The sequence below is a fragment of the Manis javanica genome, chromosome 4 (assembly GCF_040802235.1).
Source record: "Manis javanica isolate MJ-LG chromosome 4, MJ_LKY, whole genome shotgun sequence".
Lineage (NCBI taxonomy): Eukaryota > Metazoa > Chordata > Mammalia > Pholidota > Manidae > Manis > Manis javanica.
In genome coordinates, this window is record NC_133159.1 from 41,201,923 (window position 1) to 41,215,841 (window position 13,919).

At 37.5% G+C, this 13,919-nt stretch overlaps 1 protein-coding gene across 2 annotated transcripts in view; it reads right to left on the reverse strand.

Moving 5' to 3' along the window:
• The window catches only part of NRDC (nardilysin convertase), a 121,036-nt gene that overhangs the window by 12,639 nt on the left and 94,478 nt on the right, over positions 1 to 13,919 (reverse strand). For both annotated transcript variants that reach the window (XM_073233917.1, XM_073233916.1), the window contains 5 exons: positions 5,413 to 5,517; positions 3,730 to 3,853; positions 3,099 to 3,185; positions 1,226 to 1,345; positions 76 to 127 (listed from right to left, as the gene is read on the reverse strand). In XM_073233917.1, the coding sequence (XP_073090018.1) occupies positions 76 to 127; positions 1,226 to 1,345; positions 3,099 to 3,185; positions 3,730 to 3,853; positions 5,413 to 5,517 (488 nt within the window). The remainder of the gene's footprint in view (positions 1 to 75; positions 128 to 1,225; positions 1,346 to 3,098; positions 3,186 to 3,729; positions 3,854 to 5,412; positions 5,518 to 13,919) is intronic.

Sequence of the window (13,919 nt, forward strand, 5' to 3'; positions counted from 1 at the left end):
TGATAGAGTAATTCAGAATGAAAAACATTTTTTCAATAATAAAAAGATATTTTCCAGAAGAGGATGATTGCTTACTTTGCTGCAGACTTCTGTATCAAAGGTGAGATCAGATGAAAACGTATATATGCTGAAACAAAAAAAGACCAAAAGTAAGAAAATTCAGGCCAGAGGCCTCAAATATTTTATACATCGGCTATTCTCCCCTCATACTGTACCTATATGTATGTGTGTGTGTGTGTGTGTGTGTATTTTACAAATTCTGAAAAAAAAACTATTAATCCTTAAATCCTAATTATTCTAAGGGTCCTTTAAAAAGTGATTATTTACCATTCTACATAGTGTACAGAGGGCACACTTTAGTCTACTGAACACCAGATATATAGGAAGATACAGAGAGAAGTCTATGAACACTCATATTCATCAACACGTTTGGTCAGGAAAAATGTTTATAGCATATATGTCAGGAACACTAAGGAAACTATCCAAATGTTCACAGAAAATTATAGCAGACCCTTCCTAAAGAAGCCAAATAAGCGTGAACAGTTCTAGAAACTCTTACAAGCTATTTAAAGAACACCTTCACAATGAACTCAAGAATCCTTCAGAGCTACAGTATGGTTGTGTTGAGTTTAGGGATATGAGTTAAATGGCAACCAAGAGTACTCAGCCTTTGATTCCAAGTTGCTTCTGTAAGTTACTATGCACAGAACAGAAAATAAAGGCAACACAGTTTGGGCTAACACACTGAAGCCAAGAACTTTGGTGTTAACTGTATACTGTGCTTCCTTTATTCTAAAGAGCAAAATGGCAGAGGGAGACAGATGGAAGATTAATGCTAGACTACATCTATTATGTCTAAGAATAATTTCCTTCAGCATACTCTTTTCTCTTTTTAAAAATAATGCTCAAAAAATACCACCTGTTCCCTAAGATAGCGAAACACCTGGATCTGCTTTCATTTAGCTGAGAGGAAAATCCCTGAAAACAACTTCATTTTAGACTCGAATCTTTATTTCCTGGAATCTGTAATGTCTATCAGATCTTTGTGACAGCACAGGAGCATGGCACAGATCGGGCAGATAAGCCTAGGGAAGGCCTTCAAGAGGAAGAGGAAGAGGAAGGAGAAGGGGGGGAGGCGACGGGGAGGCAGGGAAGAAAGGTCGCGATAAAGTAGAGAAGGAGTCGCTATACTTGTTTCACTCCTTTTTGGGAGGGAACATTTTACCTTTAGGGATTTTGAATTTGTTGTCTTTCTTATACCACAGGCAACCTTCTGGCATGTTCACGATTTTAACAGGGTATTCTGTCTCAGGGCAGTCAAAAGCCTTCAACATGAAGTCTGTTGCTAATAAAAGAAAAGAGTATAATTCATTCAGGTATATCAATAGGACTTCCAGCAACCTGTTCTTGGTTTCAGAAATCTAATTAATTTCCTCTTTGTGGCAAAAATAAGCCAAATTCAAATGCTGGAGTGCAGTGAATTAGACAATACTGAAAACGAAATTCTCTTGGCCTAAACACACTGAACTCTGAAGATCTGTAATTTCCCAAGGGTTGATTCTGAATCTCTCCATATTCTGCATCAATCCCTTTCTCAAAAGACGATCTTAACTGTGAGAGGAAATTCTGGTCAGGACAGCTGTATAAATGAATTTACAAACGAATCCATTATGGAACAAGAATATCTTCTACCAACTTTACAGATGTTTGGAAGCTCACAAAATAGTTCTGCTCAAACAAAGTCAAATACGTCCTCTAAGTTAATGAAAATATAAACTGTTTCATCAATATGTAGGTGAGAAACAGCTACATTAAGAAAAACTTAAGAACAAAAAAAGTACTTGCTATATTTACTATAAAGAACTGGGTTGTTCAGATACTTGAAGAGTTCAAGATGTTGAATTTGTCTAAAATATGCAAGACTTTTTTAAAAAGCCTTTTTTTCCTAATTGAGGTTAGATTCACATAATATATAATTAACTATTTTACAGTGAACAATTCAGGGACATTTAGTACACTCACAGTGTTGTGTAACCACTACTTCCATAGTTCTGAAACATTTTCATCACCCCAAAAGGAAACCCCCACACCCAGTTAAGCAGTCACTCCCCATTAACCACACCCCGAGCACTGGCAACAATCATCTGTGTCCTAGTTCTACAGATTTACCTATTCTGGATATTTCATATACATGGAATCACATATTATGTGACCCCCCTCTTTCAGCAAAATGTTTTCAAGATTGACCCATGTTGTAGCATGACTGAGTAATACTCCATCATATATATATACTATAATTTGTTTAACCATTCATTCACTGATGGACATTTGGGCTATTTGAACATTTTGGCTATTGTGAATAATGCTGCTGTGAAAACTCATGTACAGGTATTTATTTGAGGCCATGTTTTCAGTTCTTTTGGGTATATACCTAGGAGTTGAATTGCTGGGGAAAATGGTGTTCTGAGTGAGTAAGTTATATACAACTGTGCATAAGTTTGACCTAGACCAGTGTTTCTCACAATTAAAATGTTTTCCATTGCAAGCTAGTAGTCAGATACACATAAATACCTATCTGGAAAAATAAGTTTTTGAAATAATAACCTTTCTTTATGCAATGAAACATTTTGCTATTTTCCATTTTAATTAATATTTTTAAAGCTTTCATAATTCATTACACTGACCTTACAACCCATTACACTGATTTCACAGCCCTCTAATGGGTTGCAACCTATAATTTGAAAAACACTTGAACAACCAGACAAGATAATGGCAATTCTTATAGAGACTGCTATGAAAGGAATGGCTTTGAAATATAAGAAAAAAACAATGCTTCCAAGAGTCCCAAGGTCTATGTTTAGGTCCTGTTTCCTCTGTTCACCAACTGAATAGTCTAGGACAGGTCACTTTGCTTTTCAAGCTTCAGTTTTCTCATTGGGACAAGCAAACAGTTATGCCTACTCCAGAGCATTACTGGGAAACTCAAATATGAATCTAAATGATATTCTGTAAAATGTAGTATACTTTACAAATGCTATTAGTTTTTTATCAATATAGTACATGGATGGATTATGTATAATGATTGCTATTTTACCAACCTATGTACTTGTTTTCAGCTGGAAGATGAAGATCTGGATTTAATTCGAAATTAGTCTTCCACAGTTCAGCCCAAGAGCTTTCAACATCTGCAGTGATGTAAAACAAATTTATTCACTAAATAATGCAATGTTCAGAATTCTCTTAATAACAATCCAGTCAACAACTGGCCTTCACATATCAATTCTCCTTTTTTAGGAAAACTGTAAATGACATATCCAGGCATTGTAGATACCTGCTACTCAAAGTGTGGTCTCAGCAGCACTGGTATCACCTGAGAGCTTTTTAGAAATATAGAATCTCAGGCCCTACCCCAGAGCTACTGAATAAGAGCCTGTATTTTAATAAGATCTCCATGTGACATATGCACACTGAAGTTTGAGAAGTACTTTTCTAAGAACATTCAAAACTCTACCCCCAAAGACAACAGGGTTTGTTCACTAGCTAATAATATAAACATAGCAGAAAATGATTTCTTGCAAAGTAGTATGACAAATTTTCATTTCAAAGTAAACTTCTAAAAAATGATATACTTTTTTCCCCACAGAAACCATCAGACAAAGTATTAAGGAATAGAAATTCCCAGGTGCGTCCAATATGCCTAAATGTAAGACAGTTGTTAAAATACTTTACCTTCCACACTATACTGAGTCCCAAACCATTTCTCCTTGAGGTCACATTTTCCTTCATTAGCACCAGACAGCAGAACGAGATTTGCTTTTTGAGGAACTAGCTGATTAAGGGCTTCAGCAATGACCTAATTTGGGGGACGGGGGTGTGGGGGTGGGGGACAGGAAGACATATATCTGTTAAATATATCTGTTATATTTATCTGTTAAATAGTTAAACCACATTATGTGAGACAACCCCAAGATTCTAGCATCTAGATGCTCATGAAACTATCTATAGTCCATGAACACCTTAATTTAGAAACTGTCATTCCTCTATCAATTGTTTCAATGTTTCCTGATAATGCTATAAACAGTGCTCATCTCAAATCCTACAGAGTAATAACAGTATTAGCAGCAGAAAACAGCTCATTTACTATGCTTTTACTATGTTCCAGATAGTGTTTAACATGTTATTTCATTTAATCCTAAAAACAACCTTAAGGTATACCCCGTTTATAGAATACTTGGCCTCAGAGGTTAAAGGTTAAGTAGTTTGCTCAGGTTAAATAATACGTAATCTGCAAAGAACAACACAACTAGAGGTAGCAAAAATGAAGTCCTAACCAAGTTTGTACGTGATTCCAAAGACTTATGCTCTTAACCACTAGATACTATACCACACCTCATACCCAAGAATCAATATAATAATCCTAGTATAGGGACTCTTTCAATAAGGACCATGATAAAGACTAAACACAAAATTTTGTGAGTTAGATTTGAGACCCTAACTACCATTTAAACACCATTTCTTTGAGAAAAAACAGTAAATGGTGGTTCAGAAAAAAAAAAACACTTGGACCCCTGGCACAACCATCCTAGGGAGATGACAAGTATGTGCAGCTGCTGCTGCTCTTACTTTCCCCTACCCTCTTTAAAATTAGTAGTTTTGGAATACACTGTATCAGAGTTGCTCAACCTTGGCATTGCTGACGTCCTGGGCTGGGTAATTCTTTGTTGCAGGGTGCCACCTTTTGTCCTATAGGATGTATAGCTGCATCTCTGGCTTCTGCCCAGTAGATGCCAAGAGCCCCTTCCCCCAACTCCCTCCATTTGTGACAACTGAAATGTCTCCAGACACCGACAGACTGCCCCTGTAGGACAACATCACACCTGGTTGAGAACTGCTACCCTATGTGGAACAAAATGACTTATTCCCCAGTAGTAGTGGAGGGAAGACCCTGACAAACTATTTATATGTATGTAACATTACCTATAAGTCATATGTTTCAAATTCAGAGAATCTTATATTTTTCCTGTAAATATTTTCAAATGATTAAGATTTGTCTTGTCTCCAATTGAATAAAAAGGTAAGTTAAACAAATCTCTAAGTATGCTTAGCAGTTAAAGCACAGAATTTTTAGGATCCACTTTAACTATTTTAGTAAATGTTTCAACACTTGAAAAATAGTGAGAATAGTACTTAAGAGGAAGACTTGATTTTTCTCCTCACATTAAAACATAATCTATATCCAAAAATCATAAAAAATTATTCATAAAACTTTTGATACTTCTTCTGTATAAACAAACAAAAAGTTTGACTAAATATAACCAAGTTTTCTCCATTCTCACAGTTTAAAGTGTATCTATGTACTTTCTCACCCTTTTCTTTCTCTAAAAGTAAGTTTAGAAATGGAAACCTCCTTACTTCTGGCTTGTATTCAAAAAGAAGCTGATCTCCAGTGAGAAAATCCTGCAGTGGGTAGAGCTGCATGTTTTCACACATGTTTTCCACATACTCAACTGGATCTGTCTGTAAAGAGGTAAAATTATTTCACAACAGAAACTCCCCATTATTATCTTTAATTTGCCACAAAATACAAATACTTTTTCTCCTTTTCAAACAATGAAACCAAAGCATCTGAACAGATATAATGAGATATAATCGCAATTTAAGAATCTGATGCTCAGGATTTTAAGAAAATTTAGCCAGCGTACCCCTCCAATCTCCCCATCCTTAGCCCTACACAACACACTAGGCTGTAATCATGTCACAGACTCTTCATGAGAGTAATTACAACACTGAACTGTACATGCTTGTTTACATGTAACAGGCAGAGAAAGACAAATAACCATATGAGTTCATTTAGTTGTGGAATATAAAAACAAAACAAAACGAACAAAATAGCAGTAAACTCATAGACCCTGAGAAGTGACTGGTGGGTACCATGGGGGAGGGGTTGGGGAGGAGGAGGGAGAGATAAAAGGGCACAAAATTTCTCAATCATAATATAAGTTGGTCACAGGTACAACAGTACAGCATGTAGAGTGTAGCCAGTGATTCTGTAACATCTTCCTATGTTGACAGACAGTAACTACAATAGTGGGGGTGAGGATTTAATAATATGGGTAACTGTTGAACCACTGTGTTGTACAGTTGAAGCCAATATGATTGTGCATCAATACATCAGTAAAATAAGTGTACAATAGAGTGGTTTTTATATTCACAAAGTTGTGCAACTATCACCACTATCTAGTTCCAGAATATTTTATTACCTGCAAAGGAAACCCCCACACCCATTAAGCAGTCACTCCTCATTAACCACCCTCCCACCCACTGGCAACCACCATTTATGTCCTATCTCAATGGATTTACCTATTCTGGAATTTCATATACATGGAATCATAAAACAGGTGACTTGTTGTGACTGGCTTTTTTCATTTAGCATCCTGTTTTCAGGGTGCATCCATGTTGCAGCATCAGACAGCACTTCATTCCTTCTTATGGTTGAGTAACATTCCATAGTGTGCATACTCTACATTTCGTTTATTCATTTGCTGATGGACATTTGGATTGTCTTCACTTTTTGACTATAATGAATATAATTTGTGTACATACATGTTTCAATTCTCTTGGGTGTATACCTAGGAGTGTCATTCCTGGCTTATATGATAACACTATATTTAACTTCTTAAGAAACCACCAAACTGTTTTCCAAAGTAGCTGTACCATTTTACATTCTCACCAGCAGTATATGAGGGTTCCAGTTTCTCTACATCTTCCCCAACAATTGTTGTCTATCCTCTAATATTGTCTACAAACTCTCACTAGACTTCCATTACTGTTACATTTAATCCTGTTTTTCTGCCTATAGAAAAGCACTTATACAGGTTTTCTCTAGTTCGAATAGTTGATATAAAAGATATACTGAGTTCAAGTTCCTATGTGAAATTTAAAAAAACTGTCAAATTTCTTAATTAAAAAAGACTGCTTTGAATAGTTTGAAAAGGGCATTCCCATCTGCCTTTACTGAAGAAAACCAGAAGTCTGAAGAGGTGACATTGCAATTTTGTTAAGAAAAAAGAAATCTATAATAAAGTCAAAATAAGCTAAGCTACTTGAATTAATTTAGCAGTTCACAGAGAGATGCAGACCTTTGCATTGGATAGGTTTTAATCTAAGATATTTTGGGTTTGTGTTTTAAAATCAAGTATTTATGAATATTGCTAAAGGTGAAAAAAATAAGGAGCAGCCAAATGGGGAGATGACAATAAACAGATGGCTTGAAATGTCTTGCTAAGAAGGAATTGGATGAGCAAAAGAAAGAAAATAACATTCACTCAACCAATGTAAAAAGCTGATCCCCAAAAAAGAAATTTGGGGGCGGAGCCAGAATGGCGGCGTGATTAGAGCAGTGGAAATCTCCTCCCAAAAACACATAGAGCTATGAAAATATAACAAAGAAAACTCTTCCTAAAATAGAGACCAGAGGACACAAGACAAAATCCAGACCACATCCACACCTGCAAGAACCCAGCACCTTGCGAAGGGGGAGACGAAGGCCACAAACCAAGAAGAAGGGAAACTCTTCAAGCGGTCACTCGTACTAGCTCTGCAAACTATCTCTATCACCATGAAAAGGCAAAACTACAGGCAGACAAAGATCACAGAGACAACACCTGAGAAGGAGACAGACCTAACCAGTCCTCCTGAAAACGAATTCAAAATAAAAATCATGAACATGCTGACAGAGATGCAGAGAAAACTGCAAGAGCAATGGGATGAGATGCAGAGAAAAATGCAAGAGCAATGGGATGAAGTCCGGAGGGAGATCACAGATGTCAGGAAGGAGATCACAGAAGTGAAACAATCCCTGGAAGGATTTATAAGCAGAATGGATAAGATGCAAGAGGCCATTGAAGGAATAGAAGCCAGAGAGCAGGAACGTATAGAAGCTGACATAGAGAGAGATAAAAGGATCTCCAGGAATGAAACAACACTAAGAGAACTATGTGACCAAGCCAAAAGGAATAATATTTGTATTATAGGGGTACCAGAAGAAGAAGAAAGAGGAAAAGGGATAGAAAGTCTCTTTGAAGAAATAATTGCTGAAAACTTCCCCAAACTGGGGGAGGAAATAATCGAACAGACCATGGAATTACACAGAACCGCCAACAGAAAGGATCCAAGGAGGACAACACCAAGACACAAAGTAATTAAAATGGCAAGGATCAAGGACAAGGAAAGAGTTTTAAAGGCAGCTAGAGAGAAAAAGGTCACCTATAAAGGAAAACCCATCAGGCTAACATCAGACTTCTCAACAGAAACCCTACAGGCCAGAAGAGAATGGCATGATATACTTAATGCAATGAAACAGAAGGGCCTTGAACCAAGGATACTGTATCCAGCACGACTATCATTTAAATATGATGGTGGGATTAAACAATTCCGAGACAAGCAAAAGTTGAGGGAATTTGCTTCCCACAAACTACCTCTACAGGGCATCCTACAGGGACGGCTCTAGATGGGAGCACTCCTAAAAAGAGCAGAACAAAACACACAACGTATGAAGAATGGAGGAGGAGGAATAAGAAGGGAGAGAAGAAAAGAATTTCCAGACAGTGTATATAACAGCTCAGTAAGCGAGCTAAGTTAGGCAGCAAGATACTAAAGAAGCTAACCTTGAACCTTTGGTAACCACGAATCTAAAGCCTGCAATGGCAATAAGTACATATCTCTCAATAGTCACCCTAAATGTAAATGGACTTAATGCACCAATCAAAAGACACAGAGTAATAGAATGGCTAAAAAAGCAAGACCCATCTATATGCTGCTTACAAGAAACTCGCCTTAAACCCAAAGACAAGCATAGACTAAAAGTCAAGGGATGGAAAAACATATTTCAGGCAAACAACAGTGAGAAGAAAGCAGGGGTTGCAGTACTAATATCAGACAAAATAGACTTCAAAACAAAGAAAGTAACAAGAGATAAAGAAGGCCACTATATAATGATAAAGGGCTCAGTCCAACAAGAGGATATAACCATTCTAAATATATATGCACTCAGCACAGGAGCACCAGCATATGTGAAGCAAATACTAACAGAACTAAAGAGGGAAATAGACTGCAATGCATTCATTTAAGGAGACTTCAACACACCAGTCACCCCAAAGGATAGATCCACCGGGCAGAAAATAAGTAAGGACACACAGGCACTGAATAACACACTAGAACAGATGGACCTAATAGACATCTATAGAACTCTACATCCAAAAGCAACAGGATATACATTCTTCTCAAGTGCACATGGAACATTCTCCAGAATAGACCACATACTAGCTCACAAAAAGAGCCTCAGTAAATTCCAAAATATTGAAATTCTACCAACCAATTTTTCAGACCACAAAGGTATAAAACTAGAAATAAATTCTACAAAGAAAGCAAAAAGGCTCACAAACACATGGAGGCTTAACAACATGCTACTAAATAATCAATGGATCAATGAACAAATCAAAATAGAGATCAAGGAATATATAGAAACAAATGACAACAACAACACTAAGCCCCAACTTCTGTGGGACGCAGCAAAAGCAGTCTTAAGAGGAAAGTATACAGCAATCCAGGCACACTTGAAGAAGGAAGAACAATCCCAAATGAATAGTCTAACATCACAATTATCGAAACTGGAAAAAGAAGAACAAATGAGGCCTAAAGTCAGCAGAAGGAGGGACATAATAAAGATCAGAGAACAAATAAACAAAATTGAGAAGAATAAAACAATAGCAAAAATCAACGAAACCAATAGCTGGTTCTTTGACAAAATAAACAAAATAGATAAGCCTCTAGCCAAACTTATTAAGAGAAAAAGAGAATCAACACAAATCAACACAATCAGAAATGAGAATGGAAAAATCACGACAGACTCCACAGAAATACAAAGAATTATTAAAGACTACTATGAAAACCTATATGCCAACAAGCTGGGAAACCTACAAGAAATGGACAACTTCCTAGAAAAATACAACCTCCCAACACTGACCAAGGAAGAAACACAAAAGTTAAACAAACCAATTACAAGCAAAGAAATTGAAACGGTAATCAAAAAACTACCCAAGAACAAAACCCCGGGGCCGGACGGATTTACCTCGGAATTTTATCAGACACACAGAGAAGACATAATACCCATTCTCCTTAAAGTGTTCCACAAAATAGAAGAAGAGGGAATACTCCCAAACTCATTCTATGAGGCCAACATCACCTTAATACCAAAACCAGGCAAAGAACCCACCAAAAAAGAAAATTACAGACCAATATCCCTGATGAATGTAGATGCAAAAATACTCAATAAAATATTAGCAAACAGAATTCAACAGTATATCAAAAGGATCATACACCATGACAAATGGGATTCATCCCAGGGATGCAAGGATGGTACAACATTCGAAAATCCATCAACATCATCCACCACATCAACAAAAAGAAAGACAAAAACCACATGATCATCTCCATAGATGCTGAAAAAGCATTTGACAAAATTCAACATCCATTCATGATAAAAACTCTCAGCAAAATGGGAATAGAGGGCAAGTACCTCAACATAATAAAGGCCATATATGATAAACCCACAGCCAGCATTATACTGAACAGCGAGAAGCTGAAAGCATTTCCTCTGAGATCGGGAACAAGACAGGGATGCCCACTCTCCCCACTGTTATTTAACATAGTACTGGAGGTCCTAGCCACGGCAATCAGACAAAACAAAGAAATACAAGGAATCCAGATTGGTAAAGAAGAAGTTAAACTGTCACTATTTGCAGATGATATGATACTGTACATAAAAAACCCTAACGACTCCACTCCAAAACTACTAGAACTGATATCGGAATACAGCAAAGTTGCAGGATACAAAATTAACACACAGAAATCTGTTGCTTTCCTATACACTAACAACGAATCAATAGAAAGAGAAATCAGGAAAACAATTCCATTCACCATTGCATCAAAAAGAATAAAATACCTAGGAATAAACCTAACCAAAGAAGTGAAAGACTTATACTCTGAAAACTACAAGTCACTCTTAAGAGAAATTAAAGGGGACACTAATAAATGGAAACTCATCCCATGCTCATGGCTAGGAAGAATTAATATTGTCAAAATGGCCATCTTGCCCAAAGTAATACACAGATTTGATGCAATCCCTCTCAAATTACCAGCAACATTCTTCAATGAATTGGAACAAATAATTCAAAAATTCATATGGAAACACCAAAGACACCGAATAGCCAAAGCAATCCTGAAAAAGAAGAATAAAGTAGGGGGGATCTCACTCCCCAACTGTTCAAGCTCTACACAAAGCTATAGTAATCAGGACAATTTGGTACTGGCACAAGAAGAGAGCCACAGACCAGTGGAACAGATTAGAGACTCCAGAAATTAACCCAAACATATATGGTCAATTAATATTTGATAAAGGAGCCATGGACATACAATGGGGAAATGACAGTCTCTTCAACAGATGGTGCTGGCAAAACCGGACAGCTACATGTAGGAGAATGAAACTGGACCATTGTCTAACCCATATACAAAGGTAAACTCAAAATGGATCAAAGACCTGAATGTAAGTCATGAAACCATTAAACTCTTGGAAAAAAACATTGGCAAAAACCTCTTAGACATAAACATGAGTGACCTCTTCTTGAACATATCTCCCCGGGCAAGGAAAACAACAGCAAAAATGAGCAAGTGGGACTACATTAAGCTGAAAAGCTTCTGTACAGCGAAAAGATACCATCAATAGAACAAAAAGGAACCCTACAGTATGGGAGAATATATTTGAAAATGACAGATCCGATAAAGGCCTGACGTCCAGAATATATAAAGAGCTCACACGCCTCAACAAACAAAAAACAAATAACCCAATTAAAAAATGGGCAGAGGAACTGAACAGACAGTTCTCTAAAAAAGAAATACAGATGGCCAACAGACACATGAAAAGATGCTCCACATCGCTAATTATCAGAGAAATGCAAATTAAAACTACAATGAGGTATCACCTCACACCAGTAAGGATAGCTGCCATCCAAAAGACAAACAACAACAAATGCTGGCGAGGCTGTGGAGAAAGGGGAACCCTCCTACACTGCTGGTGGGAATGTAAATTAGTCCAACCATTGTGGAAAGCAGTATGGAGGTTCATCAAAAAGCTCAAAACAGACCTACCATTTGACCCAGGAATTCCACTCCTAGGAATTTACCCTAAGAATGCAGCAATCAAGTTTGAGAAAGACAGATGCACCCCTATGTTTATCACAGCACTATTTACAATAGCCAAGAATTGGAAGCAATCTAAATGTCCATCAGTAGATGAATGGATAAAGAAGATGTGGTACATATACACAATGGAATACTACTCAGCCATAAGAAGCGGAAAAATCCTACCGTTTGCAGCAACATGGATGGAGCTGGAGAGTATTATGCTCAGTGAAATAAGCCAAGCGAAGAAAGAGAAATACCAAATGATTTCACTCATCTGAGGAGTATAAGTACAAAGGAAAAACTGAAGGAACAAAACAGCAGCAGAATTACAGAACCCAAAAATGGACTAACAGGTACCAAAGGGAAAGGAACTGGGGAGGATGGGTGGGCAGGGAGGGATAAGGGGGGGGAAGAAGAAGGGGGGTATTAAGATTAGCATGCATGGGGGGAGGGAGAAAGGGGAGGGTGGGCTGCACAACACAGAGAGGACAAGTAGTGACTCTACAACATTTTGCTAAGCTGATGGACAGTAACCGTAATGTGGTTGTTAGGGGGGACCTGATATAGGGGAGAGCATAGTAAACATAGTATTCTTCATGTAAGTGTAGATTAAAGATTAAAAAAAAAAGAAAATAAAAAGAAAGAAAGAAAGGGGGATTACTCCTTGGTAGGATAAAACTACTGGTAAATCAAAGATCAATGCATGCTTTAAATATCCTTAATGTTGATCACTTAAAGGGTGTCAGATGATCAGCTATGGAGGTACTCTTTTCTGATAATATTACTTTATCTTAATAAAAAAAAAAAAAAAAGCAGTTCCTGTGTGCTGACCTCCAATGAGTTCTGCACAGTGGTATAGAGGGCATGTCAAAGTGTGGGCAAAGGGTCTGTTTGTTTCTATGCAGAAGATCAAGGCCTAGCTTGGATACCCAGAAAATGAACTAAGACACGATATGAGGAGGAGCTTCCGGCATCAGCACTCTCTGGAGGACTTGTGCCAGGGGGATGATCAACAAACAGCCTCCACAGTGATCCGGACGATGCTGCGGTTGTGGCTGCATCCACCCCACCGTTTCCTGGACTTGCCATTGGAATGAGGAGGGAGATGTCTAGGCTGGCATGTGCATACAGTGAGACAACGAATTTGACCGGATCTGTACTGTTGGAACTCAACCAGGAGTTGGGAGGGGTGCAAGGTGTAGCACTCCAAAATCTCATGACTATAGACTGTCTACGGTTAAAAGAACATATGGGATGTGAACAGATCCCAGAAATGGGCTGCTTTAATTTGTCTGATGGTTCAAGTACAGTTGGACAATATCCATCATATCATAGATAAATTTTCACAAATGCCTAGGGTGCCTAAATGGTTTTCTTGGCTTCACTGGAGATGGATGGTAATTATAGATTTGCTTTGTTTATGTCACCGTATTCCTATTATGTTAATATGTGTGTGCAAATTAGTTAGTAGTTTAAAACCTATACATACTTAAGGTACTCTACAAGAAGATATGTCAAAGAAATAATCAATCCTCCCATGTTTCCTTCATATGCTACATCTATAGCTTTTCTTCTTCCTTCCTAATTACAACCCTTAAATAGAATTCGTGCCTCATATCGAATTTACCGAGTATCATAATTCCTCCAGGTGGTAAAGATACCTCGAGACAAGTGCTGGG